This window comes from Puma concolor, chromosome C1 (assembly GCF_028749965.1).
Source record: "Puma concolor isolate L17-30 chromosome C1, mPumCon1.1.hap2, whole genome shotgun sequence".
Taxonomy (NCBI): Eukaryota; Metazoa; Chordata; class Mammalia; order Carnivora; family Felidae; genus Puma; species Puma concolor.
Genome location: NC_141674.1, coordinates 23,606,518 through 23,625,691, shown reverse-complemented (window position 1 = coordinate 23,625,691; position 19,174 = coordinate 23,606,518). Strand labels below are relative to the sequence as shown.

At 54.7% G+C, this 19,174-nt stretch overlaps 1 protein-coding gene across 2 annotated transcripts in view; it reads left to right on the top strand.

Annotated features, from left to right (window-relative positions):
• The window catches only part of NKAIN1 (sodium/potassium transporting ATPase interacting 1), a 40,248-nt gene extending 21,403 nt beyond the window's left edge, over positions 1 to 18,845 (top strand). The window contains exons 2-7 of one of the 2 annotated variants that reach the window (XM_086716276.1): positions 13,486 to 13,623; positions 15,024 to 15,104; positions 16,517 to 16,714; positions 17,385 to 17,445; positions 18,082 to 18,163; positions 18,314 to 18,845. In XM_086716276.1, the coding sequence (XP_086572402.1) occupies positions 13,486 to 13,623; positions 15,024 to 15,104; positions 16,517 to 16,714; positions 17,385 to 17,445; positions 18,082 to 18,163; positions 18,314 to 18,323 (570 nt within the window). In that variant the 3' untranslated portion in view covers positions 18,324 to 18,845. The remainder of the gene's footprint in view (positions 1 to 13,485; positions 13,624 to 15,023; positions 15,105 to 16,516; positions 16,715 to 17,384; positions 17,446 to 18,081; positions 18,164 to 18,313) is intronic. The other variant, XM_086716277.1, reaches the window with a different exon arrangement.
• The last annotated feature ends 329 nt before the right edge of the window (positions 18,846 to 19,174 follow it).

The following is a 19,174-nucleotide window of genomic DNA, read 5'->3' as shown; positions in this document are numbered from 1 at the left end:
TAGTTTTAGCCCTTACCGTTTAGGTCTGTGATCCATTTTGAGTTAGTTTTTGCATCTGGTGTGAGGTAGGGGTCCAACTTCATTCTTCTGCACGCAGATATCCAGGTGTCCCAGCACCCTTTGTTGAAGAGACTACGCTTTCTCCATTGAACGGTCTTGGCACCTTGTTGAAAATCAGTTAAAGGCATGGGTTTGTTTTCGGACTCTCAATTCTATTCCATCTCAACCTGTCAGCCTAACCTTACGTGAATACCACACCGTCTTGATTACTGTAATGTTACTGTAAAGTTTGAGATCAAGAAGTCTCACCCTCCAACGTTCTTCTTTTCTGAGATGATTTGACTATTCTAGGTCCCTTGAGCGTTCCTCTGAATTTTAGGACCAGCTTCTCTATTTCTGCAAAAACAAGTCGTTGGAATTTTGACAGCGACTGCGCTGACTCTAGCTCACTTTGGGAATATCATCGCCCTGACACAGCTGGGCGCGAATCCTGCCCCCACCACTCCCACACCCTCCCTGGGCCTCTGTTTTTACACATGGAAAAGGACAGCTCTCAAGCGTTGGGAGGAAGACACGGAACGCGCGGACATGAGGCAGTGTGTGCAGGGTGGGCTCCGTGCACGTCCCCGGAGGGAAGTCCCTGCTCTCTTCTCTGGGTTGTGCCAAACTGACAGTTGACAGGGCGGGCCCAGTGCAAGGTCAGTGTTCGTGGATGCTTGGGGGGTGAATGAGAAGAGCCAGGTGGAGAAGGGGCCAGGCTGGGTCAGGCAGCTGCTGGACTGGATGGGGTGGGTCGGGGAGAGGGCGCTACCTGGGGCGTGCACACCAGGACAACTGTGGTCTCTTCTGCAGCACTTGAGACCTCTGAGCCTGTAGGGGACCCAGGTCCAAAGTCTTCACTCAGGGTGACCCGTTGCAACTGACGTGGCTTTACCCGTGAGTGCGGGCCAGGCAATGTTCTGAACGTTTTACACATGTTCCCTCACTGAGGCCTCACGACAATCCCATGAAATAGGCACTGTTATCATTATCCCCATTTGATAGACGGAGAAGTTAAAGCACAGAGAGGTTAGGTTAAGTGAGTCGCTGAAAGTCACACAGCTAATAATCAGGGTAAAGGTAGGATTCAAACCCAGGCAGTCTGGATCCTAGGCCAGCCACACTTTTAACCACGACACCGTGCAGCTTCTCAGGAAACAAGCAACAGGGATCTGACCTTGGTATGAAACCAAAGAACTTCATTATCCTAATAATGACGATGGGGACACGGTACTTTACAATTTAAAAAGCACGTTATGGTATATAAACTGCTTTCCTGGTTGTGATCTCACTTGGTCCGCCAGTTTCTCTGTAAGACAGGACATCATTATCCCCTATTTGCCAAGGAGAAATTAAGATCCGGAGAGGGAAAGTGACTTGTCCAATCAAGGAGAATTTATTGAGCACTTACTATATGCAAACTTCTTTACTCCCATTCTCATTGAGTCGGCCACAACCCCAGGAGATCGGTATCCGTGGTAGCTGTGTTCCCATTTTACCGATGAGGAAACTGAGACTCCAGGAAATGACTTTCCCGGGTCCTACAAGCCTGTAAGTGAGAGCTGGGACCCCATCCCAAGCCTGCCTGACTCTGGAGCTTGAGCTGATAACTACGGGGCTCTGGCCTCCTCTCATGCTGTGACTCCTGATTGTTTTGGTCAACCTTCTGGTCTCTTCCGCCTCACCTCCAGCCTTATAGCTCCTGCTATCCTCAGTGCCTCCTTAATTCTCCCTGCCTAAGTGCCTGCTCCCTTAAAGGTGCTTTCCGCCGCGAGTTTTTTGGCTTAATTATACGGTGTCGTTCGTTGTACTTAATGGAGGATCTGATTAATCACCTTTTTATTTATCCAGAAGTCCATTGATCTGCAGCCAGCATCTTCTGGGTGAGTGTGTTTTTTGCTGGATTTGCTCCGCCCGGGTTGTCTTCCCCTCTATCCTGTCTGAAGTGTTTTCTAAAGAGGACGCCCTCCTCCCAGGCTTCCACTGCCCACTCCAGAGCCTGCTGCGGGTCTCGGTAGTTGAGGCGTGGGGCAGGCGCGGAGCCCGCTTGGGATTCTGTGTCTCCCTGTCTCTGCCCCTCCCCCCACTCACCCTCTGTCTCCCTTTCAAAGTCAACATTTAAAAAAAAAAACAGTCAACGTTTATGGAACGCTTACTACGTCAGACACGTGACGTACGTTGTCTTACTGAATTTTCACGGTAGTTCCAGCAAGTGTGGGGGCTGTCCTCCCCATTTTACAGATGGGGAGACTGAGGCTCGTACGGAAGACAAACCCAAGCACGCCCTCTGCCCCACTGCGTCACACTGCCTCTCATGGTTCTCCAAAGAGGGCACCGAAGTGGGTGGTGCTGGGGGCCGGAGCCAAGTCAGATGCCCCCTGCTCCCGGGCTGTGAACGGGCACGAGGGCAAAGCCCAGAGGAGGTGGTGTTGAGGAAAGGCCGCAGCTGGTAGCTGCCAGCTTCTAGTCCTTTTGCTGCCAGACCCCAGAAGTTAGGGCGGGATGGCCTGGTGGCAGGCAGGTGGCATAGGAGCCCCAGATCCAAGGGGCAGCTCTCCTGGGGTCCTGTGGGCTTTTCTGGAACTGTAAGAGGGACCTGCCCCACTGGCACAAAGGAAGGAGCTCCAGGAGTGGAGATTAGCACCTGAAGGGGGTGGGGTGGGGCCTGGAAGACCCTCACTGCTGCAAAGTAGGCATCCTGGTCCCCGGTCCACGGAAGAGGGGACGTGGTCAGAGTCACTGTCCTGAAGACCCTTCTCTGCACGCCCGGTGGCCTCCCCCTGGGGTGCCTGTAGGCTGGACCAGATTGTGGATGAAGAGATAGGCCCGGTGACTTGGAGGGACCCTTTGATTTCAGACTGACCTTGGTATAACCCTGGGCTTCTAGGCTGGGTTTATGCAAATTAATGTAGATGTATGCTAATTAGACCACTACCGGGCCTGTTCTAATGGAGCTGCCAGCTCAGAGATGTAGCGGGGATGAATTTGCCCAGAAGGGGTCTGAGGAATCCCCCAGCTGGGAAGGGTCAGCTGTCGCTGGGATGAGGGGGTGGGGTTGCCATGGAGACAGAGGCCAAGCCCCAGCGGCTGCCTCCTGCAGGGACCGAGGCTGGCCTCAGCCAGCCCTCTGAGACAGTCCTGGGCCTCCCTTAAGCTCCAGGCTGGTCTCTGAGGGCTAATTACGCACAAGCCAGTGGCCAGCTGCTCCCTCGCTCCCCCAGGCCCAGCTGAGGTCCAGGGCTGGGCCACAGCAGGAGGGCATAAGGACAGACAGATGGCAGTCTTGGAGCCTGGGGGGGTTGGGGGAGCTGGCCTTAGGAGGAGGGAGCAGGACTGAGGGCGGGAGATTACTCCAGCAAGGCTATAAGGGGTGAGATCCCCATCTGCCAGGGCATGCAAGCAGGCTTGGCAGCCCGGTCTCAGCCACGTGGTAGGGAAGAGTGAGGGTTGGGACCCCAACAGACTGGCTGCAGGCTCAGCTCTTCTGTGTGTCCTTGGGCAAGCCCCTTTACCTCTCTGGGCCACGGTTTCCTCATCCAGCAATGGGGGTAGGATTTAGAGACATGGCTATGAGGGGTAATATACACTAGGCGCTCAATAAATGATTGTACAATTCTGAAGCCCATTGAGAGTTGTTTTCTTCTATTTTCTAATGGGAAAGAACACCCCCCCCCCCCCCCCCGCCATCTTACCCCTTTTCTGCTTTCCGGGCTCTCTGGGCTCATGCAGGTGTTCTGGTGTCAGTGCTGAGGAGGGAACAGGCAGGACTGTCATCCCATGGGGACAAGATCTGGGTCCCCTTACTTCTCAGCTCTTAGCCCACAAAAGGCCCTGGAGAGCTGTTTGTAGAATGAATGAGTGAACAGGTGTGAAATACTCAGCATAGTGTCTGGCATTAATAGGAGATTAATAAATGTTATGGGGCGCCTGGGTGGCGCAGTCGGTTAAGCGTCCGACTTCAGCCAGGTCACGATCTCGCGCTCCGTGAGTTCGAGCCCCGCGTCGGGCTCTGGGCTGATGGCTCAGAGCCTGGAGCCTGTTTCCGATTCTGTGTCTCCCTCTCACTCTGCCCCTCCCCCGTTCATGCTCTGTCTCTCTCTGTCCCAAAAATAAATAAACGTTGAAAAAAAAAATTTAATAAATGTTAGCTGTTACATCACTGCCCGCTTTTGATCCAAGCCAGGCTCTGCCCGCCCCGCCTCGGATCTGCCCCTTCCTTTGCCCCCGACCGTCTCTGGCGAGACGTATGGTGGGTGGGAAGAACAGTGAGCGCACAGACAAGGACTCGAACCTGAACTCTACCACTTCCTGTCTGAGTGACTTTGGGAGACCCGCGACCACTCTGAGCCTCCACCTTTCGTATCCCGGCGGCTCCACAAGGGTTATGGGGAGCCCTAGTGCCTCGGCTGGCTGAACCCGAGCAGCGATCTTACCGGGGGCTGCCAGAACCCGCTTCTGGGGAAGAGGGGCCGTTAGGCCCTCAGCAGAGGTCGCAGGACCCCAAGGCCGGGCCCCCTGCCCATAGGCAGGCTGCAGCATCACCAGGCCCAGACAGTGGTTTGGAGCGACCGAGGCCCCCACTGTACAGATGAGAACACTGAGGCCCAGAGGAGGACACTTGCCCGGGGCCCCCCCAGCACCTTCACATCAGAGAAGGAGACCTCAGATCGTCTGAGCCACTTCACTGCTTTTGCACACGAATCGACGCTGAAAGACGTTTCTTCTTAACGTTGTCGAAAAGCATACCTTCGTTGTAAAAAATCCAAGATACAGAAGTATTTCTAAGTGAAAGTGTAAGGCTCCCCAGTCCGACTCCCTAGAGGGAAGTTCTCATAACCATTTGTCTCCCCAGCTCTTGATTCTGCATTTAGTCAAACACGTTTCGCGTCTTTTTATTTATTTTTATTTTTTGGCTTTGTCTCTCTCTCTTTTTTTTTTTTTGTAATGTAAATGGAATCCTATTACTCTGCGGTTGTTGTGTTTTTGTTTTTTGTTTTCACTTACCGGTGACGACCTTGGCCATTTTCCATCAGGAATCAGACCAGGGCAGAGAGGCAGAAGGGCCGCAGGAGCCCCAGAAGAGACAGCGACAGGGAGCGCGCGCGCGCGTGTGTGTGTGTGTGTGTGTGTGTGTGTGTGTGTGTGTGTTGGGGGTAGGAAGGAGTCCCCACAGGTCCCTACACACAGCGGGCGGGGAACCTGGCAGAGAAGCTCCCATCATCAGCTCCCAGAGGACTATGGGATTTGTCTCCAGACTTGAGCTCCTGAGGAGGGTGCCACACCAGCTTGTTCATCACCGGATACTCTGCACACAGCCTGGCGCATTATAGGTGCTCAAGAAATATTTTTTCGAGGAACCGAGTCCCTGCCAGGCCTGTTTTTCCCTGACCCTGCCAAAGACTACCTGATCTCTGGGACCACTGCAGCCAGCGAAGGAGGCAGAGCTCTGGGGGAGTGGGAAGTCCTTCCTCTCAGACAACTCACGGCAGCCAGTTGGCTCACCCCCCTAATGAGGGGGTTGGGCTGGTGGATCTCCAGGGGTCCTCCTGTCTGGCTTCAGTCCCACTCCCTCATTTCATGGATGAGGGCCTAAGTCGGGTTTAATTTTGTCAGCTGCCTCAGAAATCCATTGGGAAAAGGGGGGTTGGAGTCTGGGGCTGCAGCAAAGGCTGTTGCTGTATACAGAGCACCAACCGTGTGCCAGGCGCTGGGCCGAGAGCTTTCCATGCGCTTTGGGACATTTTCCCAGGCTCCGGCTCAGAGAGGGGGGGTAACTTGCCCAAGGTCGCACAGTGAAATCACTCACTGGGGACAGAATCAGGTTTGCTGGTCCCCAAATGGGGAGCTCTTCCCACCTCAGCCTTCTGTGAACTAAGGTCAATAACGGTACCCGGGCTGGACCAAACCATTCTTCAAAAACTTCAGGGACCCCTCCCTCAGATGGCCTGACTTCTGTGTCCCCCGGCGACATGGCTGGAATTTTGGCCAGCAAAGTAGTTGACTTGCAGAATTGGCGGGCAAGGGCTTGGGCACGAGAGGCTTGTGGTGGGTTCTGGGGCTGGAGCCCAGCCCCCTCTCCGCCCTCTCTTCCCCCAGCCTGCTTCCTGGGGGCTGGGGTGGGCCTGTCCGCATCATTTATCCCTTGACCCCCACCCCCACCCCCCACCTGGTGTTGGGCTCCTGGGGTTGGCGTCTAGACAGACAAGAGCATCCTACTGAGAACAGAGGCAGTCCTGACCCGGGGCTGATGGTTCCCATGGCAACCGCATCCCCCTCAGCTGGCAGCTACCCGATAAATAAATAATCGGGTGGGGGTGGGGAGCTAAGGGCAGGGGGAGGGGCAGCAGGGGAGCCCCGTGGTGGCTTCACTTGGGAAAGGAGAGGGGCCCGGTTAGGCTTGAGGCAGGCCGGGGTGGGGGGGGGGGGAGGGTGGGGGGGGTGGCAGCTGGTAGTCTTGTAGAGGGCAGGAGGGAGACCAGGACCTGAAGTTGAGCTTTCTGGCTTTTGCAGCACATCATGGGACCCAAACACTGGAAATGGACCAGTCTGGGGCATAGTAGGTTCATTAAGTCCACGTTTGGGCATGTTAAGTTCATCCAATGAGTAGCCACTTACAAAGGGGCTGGAGGCCGAAACACGAGCAGGTAGCCCCTGGAGCTTGGGTGGGCGCGGCGCGCGTTTGCTTGGACAAAGGAAGCATAAAGAGAGCCCAGGGAACGGCCTTGGGGTGTTCTGACATTTAGGGCCCTGGCTACGCGGGAGGATGAGCCACGCCAGAATCAGGAGTGGCCAGGAAGGGTGGAGAACCAGCTTAACCTTGGCACTTGCCCCCGTGCCAGGCACAGCTCTCCCTGCCGGGAATGCAGCCGGGAGCACCTCAGGCAGAAATCCCTGCTCCCGTGGGGTTTACCTTCTAATGCAGGAGTCCGGCAGTAAAAGGGAGTGGGTAGTATGTTAGTGTGTGATAAGTGCCATGGGAAAAGGAAAGCAAGGGGGGAGGCAAGGGAGTTCTGCAGCAGAATATAATTTTAAATAATAGTAAAGAAAAGAAAAATGGGATGCCCATCTGGTTCAGTTGCTAGAGCAGGCACCTCTTTTTTTTTTTTTTTTAATTTTTTTTTCAATGTTTATTTATTTTTGAGACAGAGAGGGTCAGAGAGAGGGAGACACAGAATCCGAAACAGGCTCCAGGCCCCGAGCCGTCAGCCCAGAGCCCGACGCGGGGCTCGAACTCACGGACCGCGAGATCGTGACCTGAGCTGAAGTCGGCCGCTCAACCGACTGAGCCACCCAGGCGCCCCTAGAGCATGCACCTCTTGATCTCAGAGTTGTGAGTTTCAGGCCCCACGTTGGGCATCGTGTTCACAAATTAAACAAACAACTCCGAATGTCTTCACAACCATATGAGGGAGGTGTTGTGAATTACACCCATTCCGCTGGAGAGGAAACCGAGGTGCAGCGAGGTTAAGTGACTTGGCCAGTGGTACCAGGATTCTAACCCAGCTCCTAACCACTGAACCACACTGCAGCGTGCAAGTGGGCAGAGGAACAAGTCGTAGGGAGGACGTTGAGACCCTTAGTCTGGGCGTGAGAGCATTGAGATAGAGGAGGTGTAGCTGGAGGACCATGCGGGGCTTTTCTTTCGTTCGTTCGTTCATTCATTCATTTTTTTAATAGAAGTGGCTTGAATGTGTTTAGGACCCCATGGGAAGGATCCTGGGCAGAGGGAGAGGTTGAGGTTGAGTTTACAGGCAGGAAGAGGATGGTGTGAGCTCCCGAGAAGACAGGAGATGGGGTCCAGGGTGTAGGTGGAGGCACCGGGCGGAGGAGGGGGAGACAGAGGCCAGGTCCTCTGAGAGTGAGGCTGGGGTGGGGATGGGGGCCCAGGAGGGTTGAAGACAGTGAGAAGATCTGAGATAGTGGAGAAAGTGAGTTCCCTAGAGAGGCCTAGGCGGGTTGTGGGGCGGTGGGCGGGGTGGGGGGGGCTCTCAAAGTTGATGATTACAGGGTCTGTCGATCTGTCACGCACCTTGTCTGCCTGGGGAGTGACATGCTCTATCAGCGCTTGGCTGCTTTGCAGGCAGTGAGAACACTGTTAATTGGGTTTTTGCAGGTGTGGGCCTTTCCTGGCAGGTGCAATGGAAAGGCAGAGGGCATGGGAGTTTGGCTTACAGCCGAAGCTCACCCGGAAGTAAGGAAGCATCGTGCGGTCCCAGCAAGCCGAGCTGGGGCGTGAGTGAGGAAGTGGAGAATGGAAGGGGTGGAGGGTGAGGGGCAGGGGACCTGATGCACTGGACCCAGGTCGTCACCGTCACCGTCCACAGGTGCTGGGAAGCAAGCTGGAGTGGTCCAGCAGGGGCTGCCGAATTGGTGACTTTGGAGGCGGGGCAGTTATGGTGATGCCACAGTCCACGTGGTGGCCGTGTAGGAGGAGAAATGGAGGGAAAGGTCCCAGGAGAGGTGTTTGAGAGTTGAGAAGTCACGGTGCTGGAGGGGGTGGTCCCCGATGTCCAAGGCAACTGGGGTGATGCAGGGATGAAACTCATTTTCAGGAAAAGGCAGGACCTGGAGGCCAGCGGATGACGAGGTCAGCAGTGGGGGGAGTGGTATAGCCCTAGGGCCCGAGCCCCGGGGGCACAGGGTTGTCCAGTTCTGTAAGCAACTTAGGGACCCCAGAGGATCCTACCCCACCCTTGGGCCCAAGGAACATGGGATGTGAGAAGAGAAATGGTCACTGAGAAGAGCACAGAGAAACGGCATCCTTGGGTGCAAAACATAGGGGAGGGGGGACCCCTCAGGGAAGGAGCTGAGCCTTTAGGGGCGCAGGCTGGTTTGGGAGGACTTCTGAAAGGGGTGGGGGAGGGCTGGGTCGGGGGAGCAGCACAGGGCCTTGAGGGGATGAGGGTAGAGAGGATTGAGGGGCAGGCATGCGGGTCTTGACCGATGCAGACAGGATCTGGTGACCTGTTCTCATCTGTCACTCTGGGATGGTCAGGGCTCTCGTCCTGGTTTGGGGTCCTGTGTGGCTGGGGAGTTGGCAGGCCCAGAGACGGCAGGGATTACCCCAAGCTCTGTGGGCTGCCCTGATGACAGAGTGACTGGACCAGATTTGTATTTTACAAAAAGCACTCGAGGGGCGCCTGGGTGGCTCGGTCGATGAAGCTTCCAACCTCGGCTCAGGACATGATCTCGCGGTTTCTGAGTCAGAGCTCCGCGTCGGGCTCTGTGCTGACAGCTCAGAGCCTGGAGCCTGCTTCGGATTCTGTGTCTCCCTCTCTCTCTGCCCCTCCCCCATTCATGCGCGCGCACGCGCGCGCTCTCTCTGTCAAAAGTAAATAAACATTAATTAAAAAAAAAATAAAAATAAATTAAAAAAAAAAGAAAGGTTCAGGGATGCCTGTGTGGTGAAGTCAGTTGAGGGTCAGACTATGGCTCAGGTCACGATCTCACAGTTTGTGAGTTCGAGCCCTACGTCGGGCTCGCTGCTGTCAGCACGGAGCCTGCTTCGGATCCTCGCTCCGCCTCTTTCTCTGCCCCACCCCTGCTCACGCACCCTCTCTCAAAAATAAATACGCAGTAAAAATAAGGTTTCGAGGCACCTGGATGGCTCAAGCGTCCAACTCGGTATCAGCTCGTGACCTCGTGGTTCCTGAGTTCAAGCCTCACGCTGGGCCCTGCGCTGACAACGTGGACCCTGCTTGGGAATTCTCTCTCTCTCCTTCTCTCTGCCCCTCCCCCGTGCGTGCTCTCCCTCTCTCTCAAGATAAATATATTTTCTTACGTTTAAAAATATTAAAAATATATATGTACACGGATTCGTTTTTTCCCAGTGTTTCTTCATTTTCGAGAAAGAACGCATGAACAGGGGCGGGGCAGAGAGAGGGGGGCACGGAGGATCCGAAGAGGGCTCTGCGCTGACAGCTCAGAGCCTGGAGCCTGCTTCAGCTGCTTTCAGCCAGCTCCCTTTCCCTGCCTCTCTTTCTTTCTTACTCTCTCTCTCTCTCTCTCAAAATAAATGTTAAAAAATTGAAGGAAGGAAGGAAGGAAGGAAGGGAGAAAGGGAGAAAGGGAGGGAGGGAGGGAGGGAGGGAAATGAAGGCGGGACTTAAACCATTGTTTCAGGGGCGCCTGGGTGGCGCAGTCGGTTAAGCGTCCGACTTCAGCCAGGTCACGATCTCGCGGTCCGTGAGTTCGAGCCCCGCGTCAGGCTCTGGGCTGATGGCTCGGAGCCTGGAGCCTGTTTCCGATTCTGTGTCTCCCTCTCTCTCTGCCCCTCCCCCGTTCATGCTCTGTCTCTCTCTGTCCCCAAAATAAATAAACGTTGAAAAAAAACAAAAAACAAAAAAAAACCCATTGTTTCAGCCACTTGGGGGCAGGAGCTGGCTGGGGATAAAGGCTTGTGCCAGCTCCCAGGAAACCTTCGGTGCCCAACTAAGAAGCTTCCACTGTTGAGTCTTCTCCTAATTAGCCACCATGGATTAAGTCTAGTTGTCTGTTAGTTTATGTGATGTCTCCATATCCTCACAACTTCTCAAGGGAAGGATTGTCTTCCCCATTTATAGTTGAAGAAATAGGCTCCGAGAGGGAAAGTAACTTGCCCCATGTCGCACAGAGCTGCAGTTTCAACCCAAGTTTTAGAGACTCCAAAGCTTTTTGTGGTAACTGTCATACTTTGTCATTGCTGCTTACTTTGTCATTGAGGTCCCCAAGAACCAAGAGAGCTTTGAGCAAGTGCCAGGGTCAGGGCAGGGTGATGTCCTGTTTTGGGTAGGCATACCCAGGCAAGATGTCTCCCCAGCTACACGATGAGCCTGGGCAAGTCTGTCTCAGCCACCTCCTCTGTCCTCTGATGGCATCCTCCTTGCCAGGACCAGATGCCAGCAGAGTTGACAGCCTCAGGGGAACCCCAAACCACCAGGGCTCTCCCAGGCCCGGCAGAGTCAGGGTGGAAAGGAGAAGAACGGAAATGAGGGAGGATCTTTTGGGAGCAGGGGGAGCGATCTGGGGAGTTTCTCTCCCAAGGTCAGCGGACCGTTAGGGTCAAAACCAGAAGGGCCCTTAGAGGTCATGTAGTCCAGTGACCTCTTATGTATGGAGGAAGGAGCTTGAGACCCAGTGGGGAAGGTGGCCCGCCCAAAGTCACCCAGGAGTCTGTCATACTGTCAACCTCTTAACTCCCAGGCCAGTGGCAACAGGGCAAAGTGAGGGGCTTTGATGGGACAGGTGGCGGAGAAAAGCAGAATGACTGCTTGGCTTTGCCACCTACCTGCTGAGTGACCTTGGGCAAGTCGCTTCCCTTCTCTGAGCCTCGTGGTCTCTTTCTTCAGAATGAGATAATGGTCTCAGCCGTGCCTTTCTGCCAAGGAGTATCCATGAGAGGTGCACTTGGAAAGCTCTTTCCAATCTGCAGGGCCCCGGGAGAGGAGTCACCAACAAGAGGCAGGCTGGCGCCAGGTGGGTGGGTGCCAGGGTTGGGCCCGCGGCTTCCTGGGTTTCTGCCCAAGCCCTGCCATCTGCGCGGTAGCGTCAGCCCCACCTCCTCCTGCCTCCCCGCCAGGAGAAAGGCTTCTAGGATCTTCTCAATCACAACCCTCCCTGTCCCTTCCCAGCCAGATCCCCTCCGCTCACCTTCTCTTTTAGGTCAGGACTTTCGCTTGCAAGGGACGGAAATCGCAAGTGCAAGGAGGGAGAATTAGTTTTCAGCGATGGCTAGATCCTGAGACCGGAAATGACGTTACCAGGACACTCACCTCGCTTGTCCACTCTGCTTCCCTCTCTGCCCCTTAGCTTTGGGCTGCTTCCTCAAGCAGGCTGTCCCTGTGAGATGGCAAGGACATCCACCAACAGCTCTGGGTGACACCATGCCCGTTCAGATACCCTGGCAGCTAGAGGGTATCTCTGTCCCAGTTACTCCAGCAACCATCCACAGTGACCGCCAGGGGCAGGCACGGGGACGAGTGTCCATCCCTGCACGGATCCCCGTGTGCCGATTATTTGGTCAGGACTGGGTCCTGAGCCTTCCGCTGAAATTAGAGGTGGGCTCAGCCCCACCCAAACCACATGAACTAAGGGTCTGGAAGGTGGTTCCCAAAACAAAGACCAGAAAAAGAGGTATTGGGCAATCAACAACAATGGATTTCCCTGGCACCTTTGTTCTTCTCTTTTTTTTTTTGTTTGTTTGTTTATTTATTTTGAGAGAGAGTAAGCAAGCACAACGGGGGGAGGAACAGAGAGAGAGGGAGAGAGATAATCCCAATCAGTGCAGAGCCTGATGCTGGGCTTGAACTCATGAACTGTGAGATCATGACCTGAGCTGAAATCACGAGTCCGACACTTAACCTCTTGAGCCACCCAGGCACGCTGGCACCTTTGTTCTTAAGTATAGCAGCTGCAAGGTTGAACCGGGGCTACTGGGAAAGGGAGTGCTGATGGGGTCCTATATATCAGTTAGCTTCTGCTGGGTAACAAATCATTCCATGACAGCAGTTTAAAACAACCATTTTATCGAGCTCATGATTCTGCAGATCACCTGGGAGATTTTTCTGGTCTAGGTACGTGTCTTAGGTCAGTTGCTGGGTTGGTTAGCGGAATGATCTAAATGGCCTCACACGTCTGAAGGTTGATTGGCTGTCAGCTAGGGCGCCTTGGTTCTCCTCTCAGGCTCCGGGTGGGCACCCGGGCTCTTTCACGTGGTGTTCTCTGTGTTACACGCGTAGCAGGTGGGCAAGCTCCAATGCACAAGCATTTTGGGGGTCTTCACTTGCATTGGGCTTGCTAAAGTCCCATTGGGCAAAGCGAGTCACATAACCATGCAGAGTTAGTGTGGGACGGCATTGTCGAAGAGCATGGAAACATGGAGAGGAAAAACTTGAGGTCAATTTTGCAACCCATTACAGTTCCCTGGGCGAAGGAGAGTAAAAAAAAAAAAAAAAAAAAAAAAAAAAATCCCTTTCTCTGCATCCCACGGATCCCATGGGCCAGGGCAACCTCCAGACAAGAGTCCTTGGAAGAAGGGGCTTCAGGACTTCTAGCCCTTCAGGGCTATGGCTCAGCCCTTGGCCAGAGCTGGGAGGGCGGGGAGCAGTCTGGATCCTAACTCCACCTGCTCAGAGCCCCACATGGGGCAGGGGCAGGTACTAGTGGGCAGAGCCTCTTGGCTCTGAAGGTGTTCTGTACTGTGGTTCCCTTCTCCCGTTAGCCCTCCCCGAAGTGATGATCAGGGCTCAGTCTCAGCCGGCCCCCACAGCCTTGCCCTCACTCCCCCTTATCCCTGTGGTCTTGCAGAGTTAGGATGATGCTAAGACTCGTGTACAGTCAGGCCGTGGTGCCCCATCACCACGGTAGGTGGCGTCACCCGCTCCACAAGGTCAAGGAGGAATCCCTTCCCTTCCCTTTAGTCCCTGGCCTTCCCTTGTCCCTGTGGCCTCAGCCTGCTCTTTCCCACAGGTGGCTGCACTGGAGAGGCAGATCTTTGACTTCCTGGGCTATCAGTGGGCTCCTATCTTAGCCAACTTCCTGCACATCATGGCCGTCATCCTGGGCATCTTCGGCACCGTGCAGTACCGCTCCCGGTACCTCATTCTGGTATGGCTCACTTGCCCCTCCCCCTCCCCCTCCCCCACCCCCACCCCCCGCTGGCTCCTCCAGCCAGAACTGCCCCCTACCCTGGACACCCAGACCCCTGCTCTGCCCAAATACCAATGCTTCTTTGCTCAGCAGAGAGACAAGAGCGGTATTCTCCCTAAAGAATTTCCTAGGGAAAAATCCAGATATTAACAAGATATATCATTTTAGTGAGTGCCTACCATCCGCCAAGCACAGTGCTGAGAGTTTCGCACGTTTTGCTTATCTTTACAACAGCCCTGCAAGGTATGGCTTACCATCGCCGTTTTCCAGATGAGGAAATGAGGCTCAGAAAGGTTATGAGGCTTCCTAAGGCCACACAGCTAATCAGTGGCAGGATTAGAGAGCAATCGGGTCCGGGGTGAACGCTCTTGACACATCTTCACGCTGCCTCCGGAAGCCAGTGGAGGGACAGACTTCATCTGGTTTAGTTCCTCAGGTTGCTTTAGGAAGACCTGCCCTTTGCTGTTCATGAGGAATATGGTCTCGAGCGGCTAGTGTGGCTTGAGGTCAGTGTCCCCTGTGCTCCGATCCCAGGCGTGGATTGTGTTGTGTCCCTGGCTCCCTCCTCCTGCTTCCTCTTTCCAAGCCCTGGTCCTTGATGGTCTCTGCTAAACCCCTGATTTCAGCTAGGCTCACCCTTCTCCCCTGCTCTTCCTCAGTGGCCCATTCACACGCCTCTTTTGAGGGAAAAGGCTTTTCAGTAGGTTTATTACATAAAATGCTAGCCACTTGTGATAACAGTGCCATGCAACGCCATGCTCCCACCAGAGCCCCCTCTGGCTCATTCTTGGGCTTCTCCCACCTCCCACGGGCTGAGCTCCCGGAAGCCAAGTGAACAGGGCCCTCCCAAAGCTCTGTGTCATCTGGGATGGGAGGCTCCTTCTCTCTGGCTCTGAGGAAAGCCCCAGGTACCACTCTAAGCATCACTGTCTGCCGTGTGGGGGCACGGAAATTGCAGGCATGGGACTTGGGTGGAAATATCTAGATCCTCTCCAGCGCTCCAGAGCCAGGCCATGGCTGCTGTTCTCTGCAGAATGCATCGGATTAGCTGCCCGAGGACTGGAGTTTGAGTGGCAGCCCTATCTCTTCCTCGCTGTGTGATCTCGGAAACCTTAAACCTCCTCTCTAGGGCTTACGTGAGTTATCTTTAAAGAAAGGATAGCGCCTTCCATGCAGGGCTGTTGTTGTAAGAACCGGACGGATATAAAAATGACTTGTGAACTATAAAGTGCCGTCTAAGGGGGATGGCATCATTTCCCCCTGCAAAGGTCCCCTCAGTCCCTGAGCTCTGTCTGCGTTGACATGCCCTGTCCCCACTTTCCCAGGCCCCACCCTGATCCCACCTCTCCTCTCCCCAGTATGCAGCCTGGCTGGTGCTCTGGGTTGGCTGGAATGCATTTATCATCTGCTTCTACCTGGAGGTCGGACAGCTGTCCCAGGTAAGCCTCGGGCCTGGCAGTGCTAGAGGGCAGAGCCGGACCTTTCCTGTCCCCTACCCAAAGGCTCCAAGTTAGGTGTGGGTCTGGGACATCGTCTCTTGAAGAGACTTCCCTCTACACATCCGAATAATCTGCTCCGCAAACCCTACCCCCACATTTTTGTTTGGCCGCCCCTGCACCTGCCAGAAACGAATGATGGAGCAGACAATGCTGAAGGGCCATCTGCATGAAGATGGCCTGGGGTCCCAGGTGATTCCAAGCTCGGTAGAAACCAGCCTCACGTCGTGGCCCTGAAAACTGCTCTCAGGCCCCACAGGTGTTCGGTGCAAGGGAGATGAAAACGCTATGCACTTTGTACGGCTAAGGCCACAAAGATTTGGGCCCAGTTCTTTTTTTTTTCCCCCAAGATTTCATTTTTAAGTAATCTCCACACCCAACCTGGGGCTTGAACCCCCGACCCCAAGATCAAGTCAGATGTTCCACCGACGGAGCCAGCTAGGCGCCCCGATTTGAGTCCCGTTCTGATCAATATTTTCGGAAGAGAAAGAGGGTAGACTTCGGGGACAGTCGAGTGGCCCAGGGCCTGTGCGGAACCACTGAAGAAAGTGGAACTTCTTGGCTTGTAGAAGAGCAAGCCCAGAGGGCACAACTTCTAACCTTAGACAAAAAGAAGGCAAAATACATGAATGGGAACATTGGCTTTGTAGTTCTGCTGGATTTAAATCCCAGCTCCAACATTTCCAAGTGATGTGACCCTGGGCAAGTGGTTTACCTTCTGAGCTTCAGTTTCCCTGTCTCATGAGTGCAGATAATTACTTCATGTGGTTGCGGAAGGGATGGAATGAGATGACACATCTCAGTGCTTGGCACCTGGTCAGCACTCGGTGAATATCTGTTAACAGGCTGCACGAGTGACTGGATGGGTAAACACATAGACGCCGTGGGTGAGAACCTCGGATCTAAGCCAGGCCCTTCTCCATTTCAGATGGGCCGACCAACAACTAAAGAGAGGAAACGTTTGCCCAGGGTCACACAGAGAGAGCAGTGGAGAGGCTGCATGGGCCATGAAGGGGTCTGTGTTGAGAATTCCGCTCAGGGCTGGAAAATTGGACTCAGTCACTGTTGATGTCCCTTCCATCCCTGAAATGTTGGGGCTTTCTGTGGGTCAGCACCAGCCCTTTCGGTCTCTGAGGGAAGTGTGAGACCTGCATGGTCATCAAGCGCCACCTACTGGCCAAATAGAGACTTGTGGAAACAGACCCCCTTCCAGACCCTTGAAGTCAAGTCAGGAGAGGAGGCTGCTTCAACAGTCCAGGTGTGAAGTAGGCTTTATATAAAGTTCCCTGCTGCCTGGGGAAGATTCCTGCCACCTCGTGGCCCCAGCTCAGTATCCTAGGCCCCTCTGCCCCCAGGACCGGGACTTCATCATGACCTTCAACACGTCCCTGCACCGCTCCTGGTGGATGGAGAATGGGCCAGGCTGCCTAGTGACACCTGTCCTGAACTCCCGCCTGGCCCTGGAAGACCACCATGTCATCTCTGTCACCGGCTGCCTGCTTGACTATCCCTACATCGAAGCACTCAGCAGTGCTCTGCAGATCTTCCTGGCTGTGAGTCCTCCTGTCCCCCTGACCCACACACTCCCAGAGGTGGAGTCTACCCTAACCCCTTTGTTTAGCTCTAGTTCAGAAGGGAAGAACCTAGATCTCCCAGCCTTCTTGTGCTTCTGTCTGGCTCTGTCTCCTTATCTTGTATCTTCTCCCTTCACCCCTGCCCCAGCCTGGCGTGAGCAAGTTTAATGACTAGGATGAGTCATCAGACTGTAAGTCAGCCCGATCTCTAGTGTATCTGCTGTGTGACCTTGGACAAGTCACTTGCCCTCTCTAAGCTTGTTTGCTTATTCACAGAATGGAATGACCACATCAAGTGCATAAGAGTTGTGAGAGTGGATCCAAGACAGTTCTGGTTCCTAGTCTTGCCCTCCACACTCCACATGCCCAAAGTCACATACTCCTCTTTCTTCTTAACAAGTCAGTAAAGTATTGCCCAGGTCCAGCTGGGGAAACTGAGGCTCAAAGAGGTAAAATAATTACTTGTCCAAAGTCCACTCGCAGAATGGAGAATGGAACCAACTATGTTTGACAGTAAGGCCCAGTCATTTAACTGGAAGTTGTTACGGGTTGGCCTTCATCTTCACATACCGTGCCCCTCCAGTCGGACAAGGCCCAGCCAGGCAGAGGGTGGAGGAAGAGCTTCTGTCTTCTTTCCTTCCATTCCCAGCTGTTCGGCTTTGTGTTCGCCTGCTACGTGAGCAAAGTGTTCCTGGAGGAGGAGGACAGCTGTGAGTGGGGAGCCCCTAGGGAATGGGGAAGCCTGGCCGCACACCATCCTGTTCCTTCAGCACCCTGGACAGCGCCACCAAGCTCCCTCCAGGGAGAGAGCCCTGGGTTGGCCAACTGGACCCTCTTGGTGGGGGAGAAAAGGCGGCAGGGGTAGTGGGGGTCTACGTAGCACATTTTGAGCTGTGACCTAGACATCCAGGTGCCCAGCCCATGGTTCCAGCGCCGCTCTCTATCCACCTCTCTTCGGTTCTGCCCCCCGGAGGAGCTCCATGAGGCTCACCCCTACCAAACACCTCCCATGCCCAGTCTCTGCCCCCATTAACCCACCACCACCACCACCACCACCACGCACCCACCTCCGTGGTCTTGCCCCCTTACGTGGCTCAAGCCCTGCTCCCTTAAAGGACGGCCTCGCCCCTCCAGGCTCTCTGTCCACTTAGGGCTTTGGCCACTCTGGCTGAGCTTCTCCATGTCCTGTTCCCCATAGGTCCACCTATTGGGATCTGGCAGCAAAGCCTGGCCCTAAAACCCTGTATGGGATCTGGCTCTCAGATTCCTCCTTTTCAGGACCCACCCTCCCATAACTCGCACCCTAGGGGCCCATCCCTAACTATGAGCCACCTCCCCTTCCACAGTCGACTTCATCGGTGGCTTTGACTCCTACGGATACCAGGCGCCCCAGAAGACGTCGCATTTACAACTGCAGCCTCTGTACACGTGGGTCCTGGCGCCTAGTGGGGTGGGGTGGAGGGACCGGGGCGTTGCTGCTGGGGGACGAAGGGCAGGGAGGAGCGGGGAGGGCAGCCGGATCTGCCTGCCCCCATATTTTCGGGGTCCACTTCCCTAACCTGCCTTTGTTTTCTGCAGGTCGGGGTAGCCGCGCTCCCACCCGGGCGCCGCGTGCTTGCTGGCTAGACTGAAGCTGAGGCCACCAGGTCGGGCCCAAATGGCAGGCGCGCCCCCTGGCGGCTAGCGGACCGACTGCAGCCTGCACTGGCTGGGTCCGCCGGACATGGACCTGGCCCTTCGCAGCCCGACTCCAAGGGTGGGGCGGGCCGGGCGGGGGAGGGGATCGCGGGGGTTTGTATTTTTTTTTTTTTTTTTTTTTTTTTTTTTTTAATCTCAGCCTTGGTGTGCGCTGGGGGCCTCCCTCCCTGCTCCAGCCTCTTCTTTTTGAAACCCTTCACCCAACTTCCGGTCCCGTGTCCAGAGAGAAATGGCATTCACCTCATTTTACCACACTGGTTCACCAGCCTTGGGGAGAGTTACTGTGACCTAGAAGCAGGAGTCCTGGGTTCCAGTTGCAGCTCCGTCACTGACTCTCTGTGTGACATCTGGCAAGGCCCTTGCCCTCTCTGGGCCTCAGTTTCCCTCAAATAATTAAAATAATCTCTTAGCAGATGGAGCTCTTTCTAGCCTTTTCATTTGACTCTTAAGTCCCCAGGGCGAGGCTGGGATTGTAATTCCCATTTTTCAGATATGGAAACTGAGGCCCAGATATGAAGCGTTTGCTTGAGGCCACACAGCTAGGCTTTGGGTGGAGGCAGGCCTTGAACACAGTGTACTTTCTGCAGTTTCAGGCTCCAGAACCCCTGGGGTCTGGTCTCTGAATTCCATTTCTGAGCCCCCATCCATCTGGGACACTCTAGAACCCACATGATCTACACCACCTCTCTTGTAGCAATATACCTGTTCTCCTGTTGGGAACCAGATGAACAGAGCCCAGAG